The sequence below is a fragment of the Ziziphus jujuba genome, chromosome 6, assembly GCF_031755915.1.
Source record: "Ziziphus jujuba cultivar Dongzao chromosome 6, ASM3175591v1".
In the NCBI taxonomy this organism is placed as follows: Eukaryota; Viridiplantae; Streptophyta; class Magnoliopsida; order Rosales; family Rhamnaceae; genus Ziziphus; species Ziziphus jujuba.
In genome coordinates, this window is record NC_083384.1 from 11,806,380 (window position 1) to 11,828,035 (window position 21,656).

General features: G+C 32.1%; 1 protein-coding gene across 1 annotated transcript; it reads right to left on the minus strand.

Moving 5' to 3' along the window:
* Positions 1-17,035: 17,035 nt before the first annotated feature.
* On the minus strand, positions 17,036-19,589 carry LOC132804087 (uncharacterized). The gene is made up of 2 exons (XM_060817997.1): positions 19,192-19,589; positions 17,036-17,295 (listed from the first exon to the last, which is right to left on the minus strand). Exons 1-2 carry the CDS (start codon positions 19,318-19,320, stop codon positions 17,092-17,094), a joined length of 333 nt encoding a protein of 110 aa, XP_060673980.1. The 5' UTR covers positions 19,321-19,589; the 3' UTR covers positions 17,036-17,091.
* Between the last annotated feature and the right edge of the window lie 2,067 nt (positions 19,590-21,656).

The window sequence follows — 21,656 nt, forward strand, 5'->3', positions numbered from 1 at the left end:
GAATTTCATATATAATTGAATTCCACAATCCTCAATACCATAAAATAATTTTCACATGGCATAAATTTATATAATGCGTATTTTCTTTAATCAAAATAAATCCACCAATAATTTCCACAATAAATAAATTAAATATTTGACACATAGAATATAAATTTCAAATATTCAATTCACACAAAATATTCACAAATTGATTCCCGAAATTAATTTGAAGGTGGGTCACTCACCTCGAGCACACAATTATACCACGATCCACCATAGGATCGATTCCACAATTCACACGTGCTCCTAAAACACAATTCACACATAGTCAAATAAATTAATATTTTATTCGGATAAATAATACCCGGTATGTCAGGACCCGTCCAAAATTCCTCACCAGAACCCTAGACAAGCCCTGATCCCAGGGAAACCCTACCGGACCCTCCTATGAAAAATCCGGCAGAACCTCCCCTAAGGGATGGACTTACCACAAATTCCTGCACTGAAAACACACTTCTATAAACATCCCCTTATTCCTCCCACGATACTACAAGTTGATTCCACAAATTTCAGTACTTCAAAATAAATAACAATAATCCAGTGCATAATAAATACATAAGTGTCTCATACAGTATACAGAGCTTCATGAAGTACTACTAAGTATAGAATACAACAAGAGTGAAAGAAGTATTACAACTGCAATAAAAGAAGAACAGGGTACTTCATGAACTAAGACAGCGATGAAGATCAAGTCCGCTCCGGATGAACACCGACAACCTGGTACCTAGAGGAACGGAATTTAAAAATATGAGATGCTAATTATCTCAGTGAGTGACCCTATCTACTATACAATTATAATACCACGGTAGTAAAGTAGATAAATAATAATTACTTGGAAATAATAATTTCTCTCAAAACCCTTACAATTCTCTCGGTTGGAAAAGTTTCCCTTTAAAACCTTTTCACAAAACCCTTTGTTCGTATTCCCCGAAAACCAAGACATCAAATAAATACCAGAAACAGTAATAATTATATTTTTAATTCCAATACAATATCAAAATATTTATTTTAAAATCCCAGTTCTGAAAATCACTTGATGCACCCACTATATACCAGTGGCGCCAACAGTACCCAGCGTCCCAAGGTACCGCCAGACAGGAGGTTATAGAGAGAAATCGGCATACGATCGCGTGGCGTCTCACCGCGCCGCTGCTAACTGGTGTCCCGGCCATGGAGGGGCGGCCTACCCTCATCCGATGGCAACCACAGGACAACATCATAAAATCACCTGCGCGCTACTCACACCCACCTGCGCGCTAATCACATCCATGTACACACTAATCATATCACATATAAACAGAACACTAGTACATGTACGGTGCATCTAAAAATCATAAAATCCACATATTTATTTTATATCTCAAAATCACAAATTTTCCTTAAATATACCGGGTTTATTCCATCCAATTAAACCCGGAAATTCTCCACAATTTCTTTATAATCAACGCCATAAATTCCATGAAAATTCAAATCCACCAACTCCCAAAACCACCAATTTAAATATTTCAATTTTTCCAATAGCATAAATAATTCCTGAAATATAATAAGTTAAATCACATAATATTCCATGGGCATACTTTATAAAAATTGAAGTCACCAACATAAACAAATAATTTCCTTGAAATATTTGAAAATCAAATCATGCCCAAATTAATGTTAAAACCACAAGAATTTCGCAATCCTCAATACCATAAAATAATTTTCACATTTGCATAAATTTATATAATGCATATTTTCTTTAATCAAAATAAATTCACCAATAATTCCATAATAAATCAATTAAATATTTGGCACATAGAATTTAAATTCCAAATATTCAAATCACACATAATATTCACCAATTTAATTCCCGAAATTAATTTGAAGGTGGGTCACTAACCTGGAACACGCAATTAAACCACGATCCACCATAGGATCGATTCCACAACTCACCCGTGCTCCTAGAACACAATTCACACACAGTCAAATAAAATAATATTTTATTCGGGTAAATAATACCCGGTACCCGGGGGGTCAAATACAAACGTTATCCAAAATTGACAAATTATATGTCTATGGAAAGCTTGTAAGATGAGGATCACATTACCGACCTCCATTGAGTTCGACCGACGGTAGCTGGAATTTGGCCGGAAAGATTCGGCCGAATTTAAACTTGAGGGATCTCTCAAACGGTGGGGATTTTGGGCAATCTAACCTTGGAAATGGACTCAGAGGGGTCGAAAATGGTGGGATAGAGGTATGGGTCGGGCTAGGTTGGTCGGAAACGGCGAGAATCGGCTGAAAAACTTAACCGACGGCCGCCAACTTCACCGGCCCGATCTGGGCGTGTCCGGCAGCGACTGGCCGGGAAAATTAGAGGTTGAGGTCGCGAGGAGCTGGGCTTCATTGGTGGCCGGCGCGTGTGGCTGTCCGGCGACTGAAATCCGGCCAAACGGTCGGTCAAAGAGAGAGGGGGAGAGAGTCAAAGGAGAGAGAGAGAGAGAGAGAGAGAGAGAGAAGTCTCTGTGTGTTTCTTGTCTCTGTCGGGCTCGGGGAAGAAGAAGGGAAGGAAAGGAAAAGAAAAAAGAAAGGTGTTTTCCCACGTGGGGAAAAGGAAAAAAAGAAAAAAAGAAAAGAAAAAGAAATAAAAGAAATAAATTAAAAATTAATTAAATAATATTAAAAATAATATTATTATATAAAACAATAATAATAACATAATTTGGTTTTAAACATGGTTGACATGTGGCATCTCAACATAGTGACACATGGTCACATTTATTAAGTCACACGTGGCACATCGTTACGCGTTTAAAAATAATATTAAAATAATACAGTATTTGAAAAACTCTACAGGTCCATAACTTCCAAACCACATGTCCAAATCGGACGTGCCGCTAGTCTACGGACTCATATCGACAAGTACTTCACAACCATGCATGAGTCAAAGCTCAACTTTGCATGAATAAAAAGTCAACTCCGGCACCTCTTGGACAGTTTGGACCTCAACTTGTTTTGCTCATAACTTTCAAACCGTAGCTCCGTTTTCAACGTGCTACTAGTCTACGAACTCGTACCAATGTGTACTTCGTAACGGTACCACAATCAACCTAGAATTCCAACCGGGTCAAAAAGTCAACTTTTGACCCCTTTGGTCAACGATCAAAGTAAAAGTCAACGGTCAACCTCGATCAACGTGCAAAAATTCCGACATGGTTCGAGACGGGGTGTTACACGGTACCTAGGGGGTTAAACACAAACGTTATCCAAAATTGACAAATTATATGTCTATGGAAAGCTTGTGAGATGAGGATCACATTACCGACCTCCATTGAGCTCAATTCGACCGGCGGTGGCCGGAATTTGGTCGGAAAGATTCGGCCGAGATTCAATTCCTCGTATCTCACAAACCGCTTCAAATTTTGGAAATTAAAGGCCATATTTGGGATCAGAAGACACAAAATAAAGGGACAAAGGTGGCAATTTGGAATGGGCTAGCCGAAAACGGCGAAAATCGCCGGAAAAATTCAACCCGCTGCCGCCAACTTCACCGGCCCGATCTAGGTGCATCGTCGGCCCGGCCGCCAAATTTGGCTGGTGAGCTCGCCGGCGTGTGGTCTTGGACGGTGGCCGGCGCGTGGATCCTCCTGGTGACCGATGAGAACAAAAACGGTGAGGCCGAGAGGGAGAAAGGAAAGGAAAGGAAGAAGAAAGAAGAAGAAGGAAGAAGAAGAAGAAGAAGAAGGAGAAAGAAATTCCCCCCGTGTCCCCCCCCCCTCCTCTTTTTTCCCCACGTGGGGAGAAGAAACGAAAAAGAAAAAGAAAAAGGAAAATAAAATAAAATAATTAAATAATATTAAAAATAATATTATTATATAAAATAACAATAAAATAATATGATATTAAACACGGTTGACATGTGGCATCTCAACATGGTGACACATGGTCACATTTATCAAGTCACACGTGGCACATCGTTACACGTTTAAAAATAATATTAAAATAATACAGTATTTGAAAAACTCTACAGGTCCATAACTTTCAAACCACATGTCCAAATCGGACGTGCCGCTCGTCTACGGACTCATATCGATGAGTACTTCACAACCATGCATGAGTCAAAGCTCAACTTAACATGAATAAAAAGTCAACTCCCGCAACCCTGGACAGTTTGGACCTCAACTTGTTTTGCTCATAACTTTCAAACCGTAGCTCCCTTTTCAACGTGCTACTAGTCTACGAACTCATGCCAATGTGTACTTCGTAACGGTACCTCAGTCAACCTAGAATTCCATCCAAGTCAAAAAGTCAACTTTTGACCCCTTGGGTCAACGGTCAAAGTCAAAGTCAACGGTTGACGGTCAAAGTTGGAAAATTTCTGTTGTACTTTGGGACGGGGTGTTACACTGGGCCCCAAGGGGGCAGGATTGTGAAGTCCCACATCAGTTGGAAAGGGGAAAGAAACACTCTTTATAAGTGGGTGTGGATACCTTTCCCTTGAGAGACCTTTTAAAATCTTGAAGGCTAGGTTGTAAGAGTATTCCCTAGGCCCAAAAAGGACAATATCTCATGCGGGTGGTCTGGGCTGTTACAAGGAAATACTCCTTATAAGTGGGTGTGGATACCTTTCCTTTAAGAGGCCTTTTTAAAACCTTGAGGGCTAGGTTTTAAGAGTATTCCCTAGGCCCAAAAATGACAATATCTCATGCGGGTGGTCTGGGCTGTTACATTATCCCAAATTAGATTAAACCTAATATGAAACCCTTGTAATATAATTAAGAAGCAAGAAGACTTTCAACTCCTAGATTAGCAGCAAATCTAGAAAAGCAACAAGCATTACCATTTCTGATTAGATCCTACTTCATTCTTTCAATTTTTTTTCTTTTTTCATAGGCCCATCAGCATTGAGTTGTCTTTAGCTATTTATTGAGAATAAATTAATTTTAAAACTAATTAAAACATAAACAATTTATTTTGATTTCAATCCATAATCATGAGATTAAATCATTTATGGATTTATATATTAACTAAAAAAACACAAAAAATAAAAAATGATAAGAGGAAATATAAGTACAATCTTAAAAACTTATAATTACTCTTATACTTTCATCAGCAAATAGCTGTCACAGATGAAACTATCTTAGCATCATTGATATCTTTCTAAGATAAATTGCAAGATTTAATAGAAATGTATTAAGTTATACCTAAATCAATTTTCTACTACGTCTTGCAATATACAAAGTAATAATATTAGTGTTGCTATCATAATTAGTCAAAAATGTGCTATGAGCTCATAAAACACTGATAGTAATCTATTTATGAACTGATAGTAAATTATCATGTCCACATTAACAAAAAGATAATTCCACAACGACAAGCTAAGCATTGTCTTTAAGCTTGGCAATTGCTTTCTACTTCCTTTATCAAAATCTAAATGAGAACTTTAAACATTCAACACTTTTGGATCTGCCTCACCTACACTTTTGGAAGCCACAGCTTCAGTTTCTTTGTTGCATTGTTTTTTGCAGCACCTTTTGAAACCAAATTAGCTATGACTTCCATCTTCATTGCTATGTTTTTCTATGTCAGCATTGTCAATATTTCAAACATATCTGATTTTGAAAGATGCAATATACTACATTAGAATATTAAATAAAAGTCCATGTAATTTTACTTAAAGACATAATATATCAAACATGTTTATACCTCTCAATTCAGTTATATCCAATGAATTTCCACTTTATTTTTCAACAATTTTTAAAATCTCACTAAATTCAACATTGTTTAAAGCATCTGTTTGTATTAATGTGTTGATTTTATTTGAAATAGTATCACAAACAAAAAGACCGATGTATTTCCATCGTATCGTATCATGATCTTCATTTTTAGATGCTTTAAATTAAATCATAAACTTATGATTGCTAGATAGTATGGCAATTTTTTTTAATATCTTTAACAGTATCCTAAAAAAAAAAGATTCACAATTAGTAAACACATAAATGTTTGGATGATTTATATATGTTTTTTCAAATGACAAGTTAAAATTGACAAATTGTTTCCTCAAATAGATATGAAAAGAATTGTATTACCCCATTAGAGTTTTTCTTAACTTTACTTCTCTAACCATTTTGCTATGTTATATTTTAGAAAAACATAAGATGAAGTCATTATCTCAATCAAATAAATCAAATTATAAATGATAAAGTCATAGATATATAATAAGCAATCTTAGTTAAAATCAAACAAAGGAAAATAAAATTGATAAATATGAAATAAACATAATACTAATCATTTAATGTAATCAGTTAACCATCTATCTTTATAGCTGAGGAGACTCCTCTGCAGAACATCATCTTCTATTTTAACTTTGTGTTGGCATTTACATTATGATTTTAAAATTGCAGGCCTAACTAATTAAGCTCTACAAATATGGTATGTGTGTATCCAAAATTCTTAACACATTGAATCCTATTTTTGGGAATAGAAAATTCAAGGTTAAAAAACAAAAAAAGGAGAAACGAAAATTGATAGAAAAATAAGAAAACAACATATAAATAACAAAAAGCAATTTGTTTAGTTATGTACGTTTAGTATTTAGTTATGTAAATTTAGTATTTGGTATAGTAATTTTTAATTTTATTTACTTTATAGTGTTTAGTTATATAAGTTTAATAACTATACATGCAATACAAACGAAAAATTTTAGTAACCATGCAGACATATAAAACCTCAATAAAATCTAAATTCATGTTTTGCATGGTAGAATAATATAGTAGAAAAAATAAGCTTCTTGAAGTCTTAAACTCATCCTCAATCTTTTCCAATTATATCAAAAAAAGTGAAAGTGATTTTTTTCCTAATTTCTTTGTTTATATTTATTTGAATCAACTTCCAAGTAGTAATTGATTTGTCAAAAAACAAAAAAAAGAATAAATATAAAAGTACCTTGGAAATCATGATCGATGACTAATGAGATATCTATGGCTAACTGAAGTTCTAATATTCAAAACTCTAACCATGCAAATTGTTATAGTGCTTACAGTTAAAAACTCTAATATTAAGAACTCTAACTGAAGCTTTAATATCCAACAAAACTTCGAGATAAAAAATTGTTAATAAATATATAACTGTTTTACACGTACTTTAATGTAAACATAAAAGGGTTTTTCATATATGCAATCTGTTGTATTGGATGAAAGACTTAAGTATACATCATATTTTTGTGCACACAAAAGCAACGAAAAATGCAAAGATCCATGCACAATGAAATTTTAAGAACTTACAAAAAATTGAACCCTAAGAAGAAATTAGTTAAAAGTTATCAGAAGTGAATAACATAATCTTCTAGTTCTTTGTAGTCACTAATAAAAGAAGGAGATGGGGAGAAAACTAAAAACAGAAGAAAAAAATAAATAAATAACAATAAAGCCAACGGCAATTAAACACTAAAAACAAGGAAATAAAATTTTTAGCTTTAAAATATTATAAATCAAAATCCTTTTTGAGATTCTTTTTTAAGTACAACAATGAAAATTTTGCATAAAGTACACCAACTCCATACTCACCATACTGCAAGTAATCATAACCACAGTGCAAGCCATATCATAATCTTTACACTCGTACAACAAAATAAAAAAATAAGCATAAAATGTGGATCTCCCAAACATGACAACTGTTGAAAATCAAATATCTATCCAACATTCAAAGGACCTTATAAAAGGCAAATGCAAAGCAATAGTTAGATTATGTCTAACCCATTATTTATTAAAAAAAAAAACTCAGCCCATTCAATAGAAATTTATTTAATATTTAAAGTGAAAAAATTTATTCCAAAATATATGATAAAATATTCAATAAAAATATTTAAAGTTTTTAAATTTACTTTGAAATTCGATCTATATAGATATATATATTGTAGGCACCTAGAGCTGGAGTACTCGAAGGGCTTGCTAGTAGCAAAAAAGATGATGAGCGCAACGTCAACATCGCACAAAACCGAAAGCTCTTCAGCTTTTTTAAATAGCCCTCATTTTCTCTTTGAGAAGGTCACTTGCCTCACCGTCATGTTATCAATCTTCTTGATCTTGATCTTCTCCTTTGCCATTTTTCTCTTCCCCTAAAACTAAAACCAAGCATTTTACACATTTTCCTAAACACATATGTCAAAATTAAAAATAAAAAATAAAAAATAAAAGAAAAAGACCCTTAAACCAGGCTAGCCAGCATAAAAAGGAATAGAAAAATCTGGGTCTAATCTCTCAGCCAAATTTTGGAGAAACCTTTTTTTTTTTTTTTATTAGAAACCCTAGTCTTCACTATAAATGGCATCATTTTAAACTAAATAAAATTAAAAAAGAAGCAGATACGAAGATGAGAAAATAGGGCTTTTTTTTGTTTTTTGGTGAACAGAGAAGAGGGTTGTTACTGTTCGCCATAGATGAGATCATGCCGATAAGAACAAAGTTGCTGGCTGAGTCTAAGTACATGAATTTTAGCCCCAAAAAAAAAAGTCAAAGTACATGAAATATCTATTTTATCCTTGGTATATTATCGTTTTCTCCAAAGAATGCTCATTTCCTTTATAGAACAACCAGACACCTGTCCCTGCGGTATGTACGTATATGCTGAGGCCGCTCTCTTACCTTCCCACAAAAAGTGTGACCCTACCACCATTCCCCTTGATCATGTGGGTTGTCCTCATGAGATTGGCTTTGCTGTCCATCGAGTTGGATTATGTGCTAAGTCATTTCATACTTTTGAATTTAAAGGACAACTAATCATATGGGAAAAGCTATTTGACTGGGCTTGATTTGTTCCATCATCGTTTCCCACCTAGACCAAGCCCAAGCATATCCTGAATCATTAAAAATGGGTGTCACCTGCCTTTTCGTACCCCATCATTACAGCCTTTTAAAGCAAGGGAGTGTTGCTGTACATATCACCTTAATCCCTCCTGAATGGATTCACGGTTGGGAACCAGCACAGCATGTCATTACCTTTGAAAAATCAAAACATGCTAACAATCACCTCCGAATTGATCAAGAAGTTCGTAGATGTTCTGCTTCCTTCACCAAAAAATTACGCCATTGGAGAGCAACTATTTATGGAGATAACTTTGGACTTGAAGTAATTTCTAAAAAATACTTCTTGGCAAAAGAAAACCAATACACCAAAATCTACATCCATAATAGTTTCACTCATATCGGGAATAATATTTATACCTCATTTCACTATAAAAACATTATATCTAGCCCTTGTCAATGCATACCAAAGGATGCTCGAAAGGCACAGGACTGTTAATCATGAAGACAATCAACAATCCGATGAAGATTTAGAGTTTGATTAAGACGAAGATGATGCCTATCAATTTGGAGATGAAGAAGCCCTTAATCTCACTAACATGATGGAAGGATGACTCACAATCAATCAATTTGGAATCTCTGACAAGTGCTGAGTTACATTCTGTATTCCACTCCTAAAAAGGCAGATCACAAGAATCACTGTTCATAAAATTGTTGATGAACAGTAAAAAGCATCAAAAAGCAAATATTGTTCACCGACATAATCACAAGATCAACAGAAAACGCAATCATTCAACCACGCCCTTCTTTGCTTATATAAATGAGCCTTTCCATCTCATTCAAGGGAGGAGTTAGCAAGGAGTTAGTAAGAGTTTAAGGAGAATTTCTTTTCTTGGCAGATTTCAATTTTCTTCCTTCTCTTCTCCCTTCTCATATTTACTTTGTAATCAAACACTTTGTATTTAGTTTTGTGAGTAAACTGAGTACATTGTAATCAACTGAGATACCAATCTTTGGTACTCTTCTATAATCAAGTAAGCATTTATGGATTTATTTTAAATCATTTATTTTAAGTATTTATTTTATATTGCTTAGTTGTTCTACCGCCTTCAATATATTCTATATAATTTATTTAATCTTTTATTGTTCTTGGCTGGCTTTGCCGCCTCTACCATTTTACTTCCGCTCATACTTTTGCTCTGCTCTTACTTTATATATATATATATATATATATATATGTATGTATGTATTTTGGTAACATAGCCAAATTTGATATGTTTGCAAAGGAAAGTAATTTGTCACCTTGCAGTCAAAACGTCAAAGTCATGAAATTTATTTCCTTGGTCATTGATCTTTCAAAAAAAAAAATTAAATAAATAAATAAAAGTTGCCTTATTGATTAATAAAATCTATAGAAGTGAGAGGCAAAAGTTACAACATGGCATACCATGTTTATAAATATGGGATACATAAGAATATTGCTTAAACAAACTAGTTGTCGATGCAAAATATCAACAATCACATTTGTGCATCCTTCTTTACCATTGATGAACTTGTGGGCCTATGAAATGAGGGCATTTGAACTTTCTGTGGAGAGAGAGAGAGAGAGAGAGAGAGAGAGAGAAGCGATAATAATATAAGTAGAATTATTTCATAGTTTACAGGCTCACAATTAGGGTTTAAGTAAGAAAAATATATAATAAAATAAATATATTTACAAATAAAAAAAAATCTAATTAAAATCCACAATCTATTTGGATTTGGATAATCTAAATAAACTAGATCACAAAGTCCCAATTGTTTGTAATTGAAGTAGTTTACATGTACTTTTCCTATTTGTCCAAAGATTTAAGGAGTACTTAAAGTTAGCCCTCCACTCCTCTGAGTAAAGAATTTCACTTAGAGGACTAATTGAAAAAGTTTTAGAATAAGAAATGCAAATAATTCCTTTGTGCATAATATCATACGGTGATAAATGCAAATAATGAGAAATGCAAATAATGATATGGTAATAAATATCATTTTTCTAAAAATTGTATTAGTTGACTATGCTATTTTTGAAAACTACACTGATACCTCTATGGTAGTAGGCATTTACTCCTCTATTCTTACTTGACTTTGTAGCTTGATTATTGGCATTAATCTCTTGATTTATTTCCTTAACAGTAATGAATATCGACTTCTGAGTTGAGGATTACTTCGATTTACTTGAGTTGATAAATCTCTTCATGTCTTTGAGTTGATAAATGTCTTTATATCCTCGATTTACTTGAGTTGATAAATGTCTTCATATCCTTGATTTACTTGAGTTGATAAATGTCTTCATATCTTTGATTTACTTGCGTTGATAAATCTTTTCACATTTCTTCATATATTTGAGTTGATAAATCTCTTCATATTTTGGAGTTGATAAATCTTTTCATATCTTTGATTTACTAGAGTTGATAAATCTCTCATATTTCTTCATGTATTTGAGTTGATAAATCTCTTCAAATTTTGAAGTTGATAAATCTCTTCATATGTAACAGCCCAGACCACCCACATGCGATATTATCCTCTTTGGGCCTGGGAAATCCTCTTACAACCTAGCCCTCAAGGTTTCGTCAAAACGCATCGCAAGGGAAAGGTATCCACATGCTTATAAGTCATGTCTCGTTCCCCTTTCCAACCGATGTGGGACTTCATAATCCTCCTCCTTTGGGGTCCAGCGTCCTTGCTGGCACACCGATCCGAGTACTGGCTCTTATACTAATTGTAACAGTCCAGACCACCCACATGGGATATTGTCCTCTTTGGGCCTGGGAAATCCTCCTACAACCCTACTCTCAAGGTTTTGTCAAAACGCGTCCTAATGGTTAAGGGTCCCACTCCTCACCTGCCAGTCCACCATTCACTGACCTGGGCCTCAAGACCCAGTTAGGATATTATCCGCTTTGGAAGCTAGGTGGTAGGTCCAATCCAACCCCTCACGGTTTTACTTCCGTCATGGGAACGCGCCCCGAGCACCGCCAGACAGGAGGTTAAAGAGAGAAACCGGCATACGGTTGCATGGTGTCCCACTACGCCGCTACAAACAAGCGTCCCGGCCATGGAAGGGCGGCCTACCCTCATCTGATGGCAGCCACAGGATAACCCCATAAATCACCTGTGCGCTACTCACACCCACCTGCTCACTAATCACATCCACCTGTACGCTACTCACACCCACCTGCTCACTAATCATATCCACCTGTGCGCTAATCATATCCATGTATACAGAATGCCAGTATGTGTATGGTTCATCTAAAAAATCATAAAATCAATATATTTTTTCAAATCTCAAAATCTCATAAATACCAACGGGTTTATTCCATCAAATTAAACTCGTAAATTTTCCACTATTCCTTTATGAATCATCATCATAAATCCATCACATAAATTCCATAAATTTCAAATCTATCAACTCTCAATTCCATCAATTTAAATATACAAATTTTCCAATGGCATAAATATTTTTGAAACATAATTATTTAAATCAATATTTCTTCGTTAAATCTTCAAAAAAACCAATTTGAATCAAATATGTCATTTAAACCTCATAAAACCCACAACAATCAAAATTCTCATAAATAAATTCCATAATAAATCAAATAATATTAAATTCACAATTCCTTCAAATATCAAATTTTCATAGAATCTAAATTTTCATAATTTTCAAAAAATCATCTACTTCAAATTATTCAAATATTGGCATCAAAATTTAATTCACAATTTATCACATAATTAACATAAAATACAACATTCAAATATTCAAATATAGCGAAATACCAACTGTAACAGTCCAGACCACCCGCATGCAATATTGTCCTCTTTAGGCCTGCGAAATCCTCTTACAATCCAGCCCTCAAGGTTTTGTCAAAATCTGTCGCAAGGAAAAGGTATCCACACACTTATAAGCTATGCTTCGTTCCCCACTACTAGAATCACATTGATAAATGATGCAATAAATGGGTTGCACAAAATAAACAACGATGTATCGCACCGTGTCGCCTAACGTCCTATCGCTAAATCCATAACACAACAAGTGACGCAGTATGAAAGTCGCCTATCTTTTAGTTTTTAGCGACGCATATTGACTTTTAGCGACGCATTCTATCAATCCACTTATAGCGACGCTTCACCACAATGTCGCTAAAAATATATTAGCGACTATTTCATATAGCGTCACTAAATATACTAGTCGTTAATGAGTCTCCTATTTAGCGACGCATTAATAGAGTCCCCTATTTAGCGACGCATTAATAAAGCTCACTATTTAGCGACGCACTAATAGAGTCGCCTATTTATCGACGCATTAATAGAGTTTACTATTTAGCGACGCATTAATAGAGTCGCCTATTTAGCGATGCATCGACACTTTTAGCGACGCATTATTTGTTAATCTGTCGCCCCTTCTTTTTTTTAAATTTTTTTAAATTTTGTGAAAAATGATTAAAATAGTAAAAATATAAAAATAATTAAAATACAAAAAAACGAAAACTAGCTTCATCCAAAATAATTAGAATACTAAAATTTAAAATAAATATTTTGTCATAACAAATTAATTATCAAATAAATTAAATATCATCTCATTGACATATTTTTACATAATTTGTAAACTATTGTATTTTTCATAACAAATGTAATATTAATTAAACTTCCATGAATGCATACTCATTGAGATGGAAGTTGATGTCCTCTTGTTGACGATATTACACCCTCATACTGAATATGGAAAAATTAAAAAAGTTATTAACACTTATGCAAATTAAATAAAGTATTAATTATTATTAAATTTGTAATTTAGTAAATAAAAATTTAAAAATATTACCATTATTCTTAAGATTTGGTGAGGCACATTTCTCCCGTTACAGTCATTACAAACATAGTCACTCTCACTTTCATCCTTATTATCATTTTCATCGATACTTGGCAACTATATGAAAAATGGATTGTGAGCCATCGTAGTATCTCCAAGAACATCTTCTTCAACAAAAATACGATGTTGTGGTGAAGTTAAAATGATAGACTATCTTGAATCAAATTGATCTTCAACATAAAATACTTGTTGAACTTAGTAAAACAATGTCAAGCAATATCACAAACAAAATTTCTACAAAAGCAAGATTAATAAAACCCAACGAACCTAACCTGCAGTTAAAATGAAAAAGAAAAAAAAAAAAACACACCTCATGTCTCCACCAACCACAAAGGAAAAAGAAACTCACCTAAACGATGGAGACAAAGAAAGAAGAAACCCAGAAAATCACGAGGGCAACATAGAGAAATCCAGCTTCCAGGCCGACGACAACGTAGGCAAATGAAAAATAAAACCCGAAATATCTCACTCTTCAAGTCTCTCTTAGATTGCTTCCATATCTAATATCTATTAGGTAGTGTACTTAATGTAGTTTTAAAAAAGAAAATGGATGCAAAGGAGCGCGTAAAAATTTTAAAACGCGCCAAAAATTTTCAAAAAAAGGCAAAAACGCACCTTTTCTCCCAATTGCATTTTTTTCCTGAATTAATTTTTTATTTTTCATTTACAAATAAAAACTGAAAATATTTCTTAAAAATGCGAAGCAAAATATCAAAGATTGCTATTTATTTTTCTGTTTTTCAAGTACACTTTTATTCTTTATAAAATTTGCATGTCTTTCAAAATTTTTATTTTTTTTAATTGAGAGAATAGGCGACGCATTCTCTTCAAGAAGGGTTGCCTATTCTTGAATTGTGGGATCAAGCGACGCATTATGGTCGAAAAGCGCCGCCTGTTTCATTTTTATATTTTCTTTATAATCTTTAAATAATTTTTTAATTGTTCATCTACAAATATATTCATGTAGCAATCCAATGAATATAAATTCCATTGATCTAAAAATAGAAAATAGTTTTATCAATGCTCTTTTTAGTTATTCACATATATGTGTATAAACGAGACACAAAATATTTCAAGACCTAATTTGAGATACGGTACCGAATATAGAATTCTAATTCAACAAGCATTTATTGACCAATTTATCTACATAAGTATGTTAAATGAGCTTAACTTTCATGTGTTTGTGGTCAATGATAGTTTGCTTGTTTTTTAAAATTGAAAGTCTATTAAATTGCTTTTTTTTAAAAAAAATAAAAAAAAAAACTTGAAGGAACAGGTGACGCAATTCCATTAAAACATGTCGCCTATTCCATTTTTTTTTTAATTAGTTTTATTGATTGCTCATCTACAAATTAAAAAAAAAAAAAACATATTTACAAAATTAAAAAATTACTAAAAACAACTTTCAAATTGAAAAAAAGTTAAAAATTGGTTGGGTGAAACAGTGATACAGTTGTTTACAAATGCATCGCCTTTTCGTCTATTTAGCGACGCATTCTTAAAATAATGCGTCGCCTAACACTATATTAGCTAGTTCTTGTTGTATTATTACATCCAATACATTTGGCCTAGTGGTGTGGTGATTGCTTGAGAGTGTAAGAGGTCCTGGGTTTAATTCTTGTCCAAATGTTTAAACAAAAAAATTAAAAAAAAAAAAAAGAAAAGGCGACGAATTTGTTGTAGAATGCATTGCCTTTTCATTCATTTGGCTTGGTGGTATGGTGATTACTTGAGAGTATAGGAGGTTCTGGGTTCAATTTTTGTCATGGCCCTATTTTGATTTTTTTTTTTATGGGTTTCTAAATGTTTAAACAAAAAAATTGAAAAACAAAAAAAACAAAAAGGTGACGCATTTGTTGAATAATGCATTGCCTTTTCATCTATTTTGCGACGCATTCTTAAAATTATGTGTCGCCTAACACTATATTAGCTAGTTCTTATTATATTATTACATCCAAGTCATTTGGTCTGGTGGTGTGGTGATTCCTTAAGAGTGTAGGAGGTCCTGGGTTCAATTATTGACATGGCCCTATAAAAAAAAAACTAAAAAAAAAAAGAACAGACGAGATGCACTATTTAACTATATATAAAAAAAATAAAAAATAAAAAGCACTATTTAACTATATATATAAAAAATAAAAAATAAAAAGCTTAGTATCCCTTCAAGAAGCTCCATTAACTAAATAGTATAAAAAGCTTAGTATCCCTTCAAGAAGCTCCATTAACTAAATAGTGCATTACCTTTTAACTATATACATAAAAAATTAAAAAAATTAAAAATAAAAAGCTCCGTATCCCTTCAAGTATATATATAAAAAATAAAAAATAAAAACTAAAAAAAAAAAGAACAGGCGACGCACAATCTAAATAGTGCATCGCCTTTTAACTATATATATAAAAAATAAAAAATAAAAAGCTCAGTATCTCTTCAAGAAGCTCCATTAACTAAATAGTACATCGTATTTTAACTATATATATAAAAAAATAAAAAATAAATAAAAAATAAAAAGCTCAGTATCCCTTCAAGAAGCTCCATTAACGCTGGTATATGTGCGTCACCTGTTAACTATATATAAATAAAATAAAATAAAATAAAGCTCAGTGCCCTTTTCCAACTGATGTGGGACTTTACATCATGTCTTCGATTTACTTGAGTTGATAAAGTTACTTAACCACAAGCTTCAACAAGCTCCATTATTTTTTATTTTTGGCTGGCAGAGGAACCTTGGGTTTTTGTACTTCCGCTAACCAGTTTTGACTTAACGCTGGTATAAATTCCATAGTTTGTGAGGGATTCAATATCATATTCCTGATTATATTGAAGAAAAGCTGGAAAATCACTTCCTTCACAGCTCTTTTGTTTTACTGCAAGGTCATCAAAAACATTCCATTAGAAAGCGAGACATTCAATAAGGTGAGACAAAATTATATAAACGGGAATTTTATAAAAATAAAATAAAATAAAAAAAATTAATCCACGGCTTTTTACCTTCGATATAGATAAGTTATAATTATTACACACACTATCTTTGTTAATACAGATTGAATCAATATTTTATGAATGAAAATGTTAAGGGGGGAAAAAATCCTACTCTACTCTAAGTAAGTGGGCTTTTTTTTTTTGTTTTTTCTGTTAAATAACTTAAGTAAATGGGTTGTCTAAAATTGTTGAGCCCACATTGTCATACAAGGAATGACTTATTAAATTTTTGAAAGAATTGAAAGCGTATATAAACACAATTTTCATTGTTAATAATCTATTAACAATTTGTAAAATTTATCCAAAAATTTCATGAAACGAGGGGGTACTACTAACCTGTCTCTCCCATCCGATCAGACTCTCCCATCCAATCTTAATTCATTGATAGATCTCTAAATTTGTTGGCTTTCGCTAACTAAGTTTGCTGCAGGATCCATATCCATTTGCTCTTCTAACCACGCCATGATCGGCTGCTTAAGGACCTTCAGATTTCCATTAATTCCCTCATTTGATGAAGCTTGCTTGAATATTCTATTATGTTTTATCATTTCTGAATCTTCCTGCTCAGGTTCTTCCTTTTTTAAAATTCTCATTGCCTATACAATATAAGAAAATTAATACCATGTTTTCATTGCCTAAACAACGTAAGTAAATTTTATAAATTTTGTTAAGAGAGAACTATTATTTTTATTAATAAATTAATAAAGTATTAAAAAGAAATAAAAATATAATTTTTTAAAAATAAAAATAATAATCTGTACATGTTATAGATAATCAAAATTAAATAAAAGACATAAATAAATAAATAAAAGTTAACTATTAATTTTTGTAAAATAATATAATTTTTTTTGAAAGAGTAAAATTTTATTTAAGAAATATATATTTTATCAAAAAATACATATGTGTTGTTTGGTTGGATTAAATGGTGAGCTTTAATTTAGATTTTATTTTGGCTTTAAGTTTTTGTAGTTTATTAATCTATTTTTTCTTTATGTACAACTTATTTCTTTTTAGTATAATATATACATATTGAATCAATGCTTTATGAATGAAAATAAAAAAAAATAATTTAGAAAAAAAAAGACAAACAAACAAAACAAAACAAAACAAAGAAACCTCAAACTCAAGTAATTAGACTCTATGGCAGGTCACCTCATTTTAGATTTGATAAGTTGGTTGTCTAAAATTGTTGACTCAAAATTGTCAATGAATTATGTCCTAGAATGAATTTAGGATCTCAAAAATTACCATTGGGCGGGGAGGAAATGTATCCGACTTATTGACTACCTTGGAAAATTAATTTTGACTAATTAAACAAATGTTAATATAATGATGTGTCAACTGTCACGGTTACTACTTCACAATAGCACTTTTCTTTCTCTCTTTCTTTTTTTTTTTTTGGGGGGTGAAATCACTATTTTACAGTAGCACTTGTCATGTGTCATAAAAAGAGAGATACTTAAAAATTTTTGGAAAAAAAAAAATAGTATTGGAAAAATATTAATTATATATGTGTGTGTATATATATATATATATATATTTGCAGTTTTTTCCTCCTATGCTCTAGAGCTTATGCTATAATGAACTCCAATATGAAATCAAATATTTTCTTTAAGATTTTTGTTGAAATTTTTTCACACTTGCTTCTAAACTATGTTTTTCTTATCATTTATCACAACTTCATATAAATTATAAAATAAAATAAATAAATAAAAACTTGTTGGAATCATAGCATGAACTCCAAAGGGTAAGAGTAAAAAATTGTATGTATACATATATTTATATAAATATATATATATATATATATATATGCAACTTACAAAGTTATATAATGATCTATGGACATTAATTTGAAAATTTTATCCAAAAATTTCATCAAGTATTATTAATACATCTATCTCATTTCAACCCAAAAAAAAGTATTAGGGATATTGACCAAACTTTTCCATCTGATCCGAATACGTTCTTTTCCAGGGAAAAAAAGGTTGAAGATGTACTTCCATTGTCGACAATGGTGAATATCAGAATTATTCTGCTCAATGATCGTGAGATGACCATATAAATTCCCTCAATTAATGAAGGTTGCTTGAACAGTGTAGGTATTATTAATTCCTATGTAATTCTCCCTCATTAAATTCTTCCTTTTTCCAATTTTCATTACCTAAATATTAATATTGAAAACTATTAACCATTTATTAGTTGAAGACTAAGACAAACACATACAATATAACAACAACAACAAATCTCCAATCACGTTAACATGATGGTAAAGGAATTTCCTTTATTAGCCTTGAATTGTTTCAAATGCTGATATTTTAAAAGTATATTTATAATTTCCTGTGTTGAAACACAAGGGCTAATATATTATCAAAAGGAAAAAAAAAAAAAAATAAAGGGACAAATTAAGGATTTAATACTAAAATTATCAAATTAGCCTTATTGCAGATGACTCCACAATATAAATATATGTATACACAGAAAATTGATCTAACCAGTTGAAGAACGAGCTGGCTCAATGGAAGAAGAAGTAATGCTGTTTCATCAATGAGTTGAACCTTTTTTCGATTATCGGTCTGATCATTTCCGAACGCTCCTTCCACCAAAAAATCCCTCCCTTCCATGGCGTTCAGGAACAATTGGCGATGCAGATTTTTAGATCCTTATCATACTTAATAGTGTATTTTGTGTGTGTGTGTGTGTGTGTGTGTGTGTGGAATTTAGAACTAAATACAAACTATATATACACTTTTTGAAAATGGGAATAACGCGTGCAAATAATAGACACTTTTTGGGGATGAGAAATAACGGGTGGAAATAATAGATAATGCTGGGGATGAGAAATAACGTGGAAATAGCTATCTGGAAACTTTGGGGAAGAAAAAACATGTGTGTGTGTGTGTGTGTGTGTGTGTGTGGAATTTGGAACTAAATACAAACTTTATATATACACTTTTGGGGATGGGAATAACACGTGGAAATAATAGACTCTTTTTGAAAATGGGAATAACGCGTCCAAATAATAGACACTTTTTGGGGATGGGAAATAACGCGTGGAAATAATAGATATTGCTGGGGATGGGAAATAACGTGGAAATAGCTATCTGGAAACTTTGGGGAAGAAAAAACATATATACATTTATGTTTCAACAGAGCTTTTTTTAGATTAAAAATGTTAAAAAACTTTTATTAAAAATAAAAATATTTGATGTTAATAAAGAAAAATTTCTTAAACTCTTTTAAAAAAAATTAAAAACATTTAAAACTTTTTTTATAAAGTATTTAATAAAAAAAATTTTTCAAATAGATTTATTATATAAAATTTTATAAATTAAAATTATATTTTTATCGAACAAATACTAAAAAGTTTGCTTGGTTCTTTTTGACTACGCTGCCCACTCAAGCTTCGTGCTGTCTTCGTCCATAAGAATGTTTTACATTAAATAATTGTTTTCAATTACAGCCACTACCCCGTTTTATTGGAAAAGTTACAATTACAGCCACTACCCCGTCGTATTGGAAAAGTTTGGGTCACATCCCGATAAATCTTTTTTTTTTTTTTTCCTTCTTTTCATCTATGATTGTTTTTTTTTTTTCAGCTGTGGAAGTGTTTAATTACATTTGTTTTATTTAAACTTAATTATGTTTAAAAAATTGTGTTGATAAATTGAATATTTATCATCTATTGAATTGATAAATAAATATAGACAAGTATGGTAAAAACTAAATAAAGAATTCCGATTCCATTCAAGTGTAAAAACCTACAAAATGTTATCAATTTTAGATTCTTGTAAAACGTTTGCATCTAAGAAATTTCTTAGACATGGTAGGCTTGTTACTTGATGATTGTTACACATTTGAACTAGATTCTTGCAAAAACTGAAACCGAGAACAGAGGAGTTTTTATTCTCGAGAAAGCTCAAGACATTTTATAGCCGGGGAATTTGGCCCAATACCCTCATAGGACCGAGGTTAATGATTTTTACCCCCTCACTTGATATCTTTTTTGTTCTACCCCTTCAATCTTTTATAATCTCAAAATACTCTTATGTTTTTTTTTTATATGTTTTTTTCTTTCCTTTCTTCATCCGACTTTTCTCCTCCATCTCTTTATCCATAACCAGACCATTAGGAGCCCTCTGTTTCCTTTCGCATCGACCGGATTGTAAGCGTGGAGACTGTGCGTTTTGAAGGAGATGGTGAAGAGGCGACTCAGAGAGAAAACTACAGGGTTTTAGAGAGCCCTAGGAGCAGAAGCAAAAGCAACAGGTAGGCAACAGCGAAGTAGGAAAGCATGAGGCTCATTCGATCAATCACTGGTAATCTTCTCCTCTCCATTTTCAAATTCTTAAGCTTTTCCCCAGACATTTTCTTACTTGTTTCGCTAATAATGAAATGGTTTTTTTTAAATAAATAATATATTTTAGATTGTTATTGGGACGGAGGAACTACGCAAGCAGTGTCTCTAATTTTGATTTTCTTTTAGTGGTTTTGGGATATTTTTTTTTTCTTTTTGGGAGAAATTGTGAAAGTTGTGTTCTGTTTTTTTTTTTTTTTTTAAATAACGGTGGTGGTAGGCATTTCTTGCTGAGAGATATGTATGATGACATGATGCTGGATGGAGTACAGCCAACTAGGGATACATTCCATTCTGTCATCGTTGGAACCATGAAAAGCTCTTGCTTGCAGGACGCTTTCTACTTTTCTGACCAAATGAAATCCATGGGTTTGGTCCCTGATGTATGTATTTGTATATATATGCTTCTTCTTCTTTTTTCGTTTTTGTTTTTTTTCACATGAATCTGCATTAATTTTTATCTGCTGAATATTAGATTCTTTCAAGATTGGAAATTTTGTATAAAGTTACTTTATGTTTTTTTTTTCTTTTTTTTTTTCCCTAGCTATTACAATGTATTGCTTTGTGTTATAGGTTACTTTATACAACAGTTTAGTTTCTTGA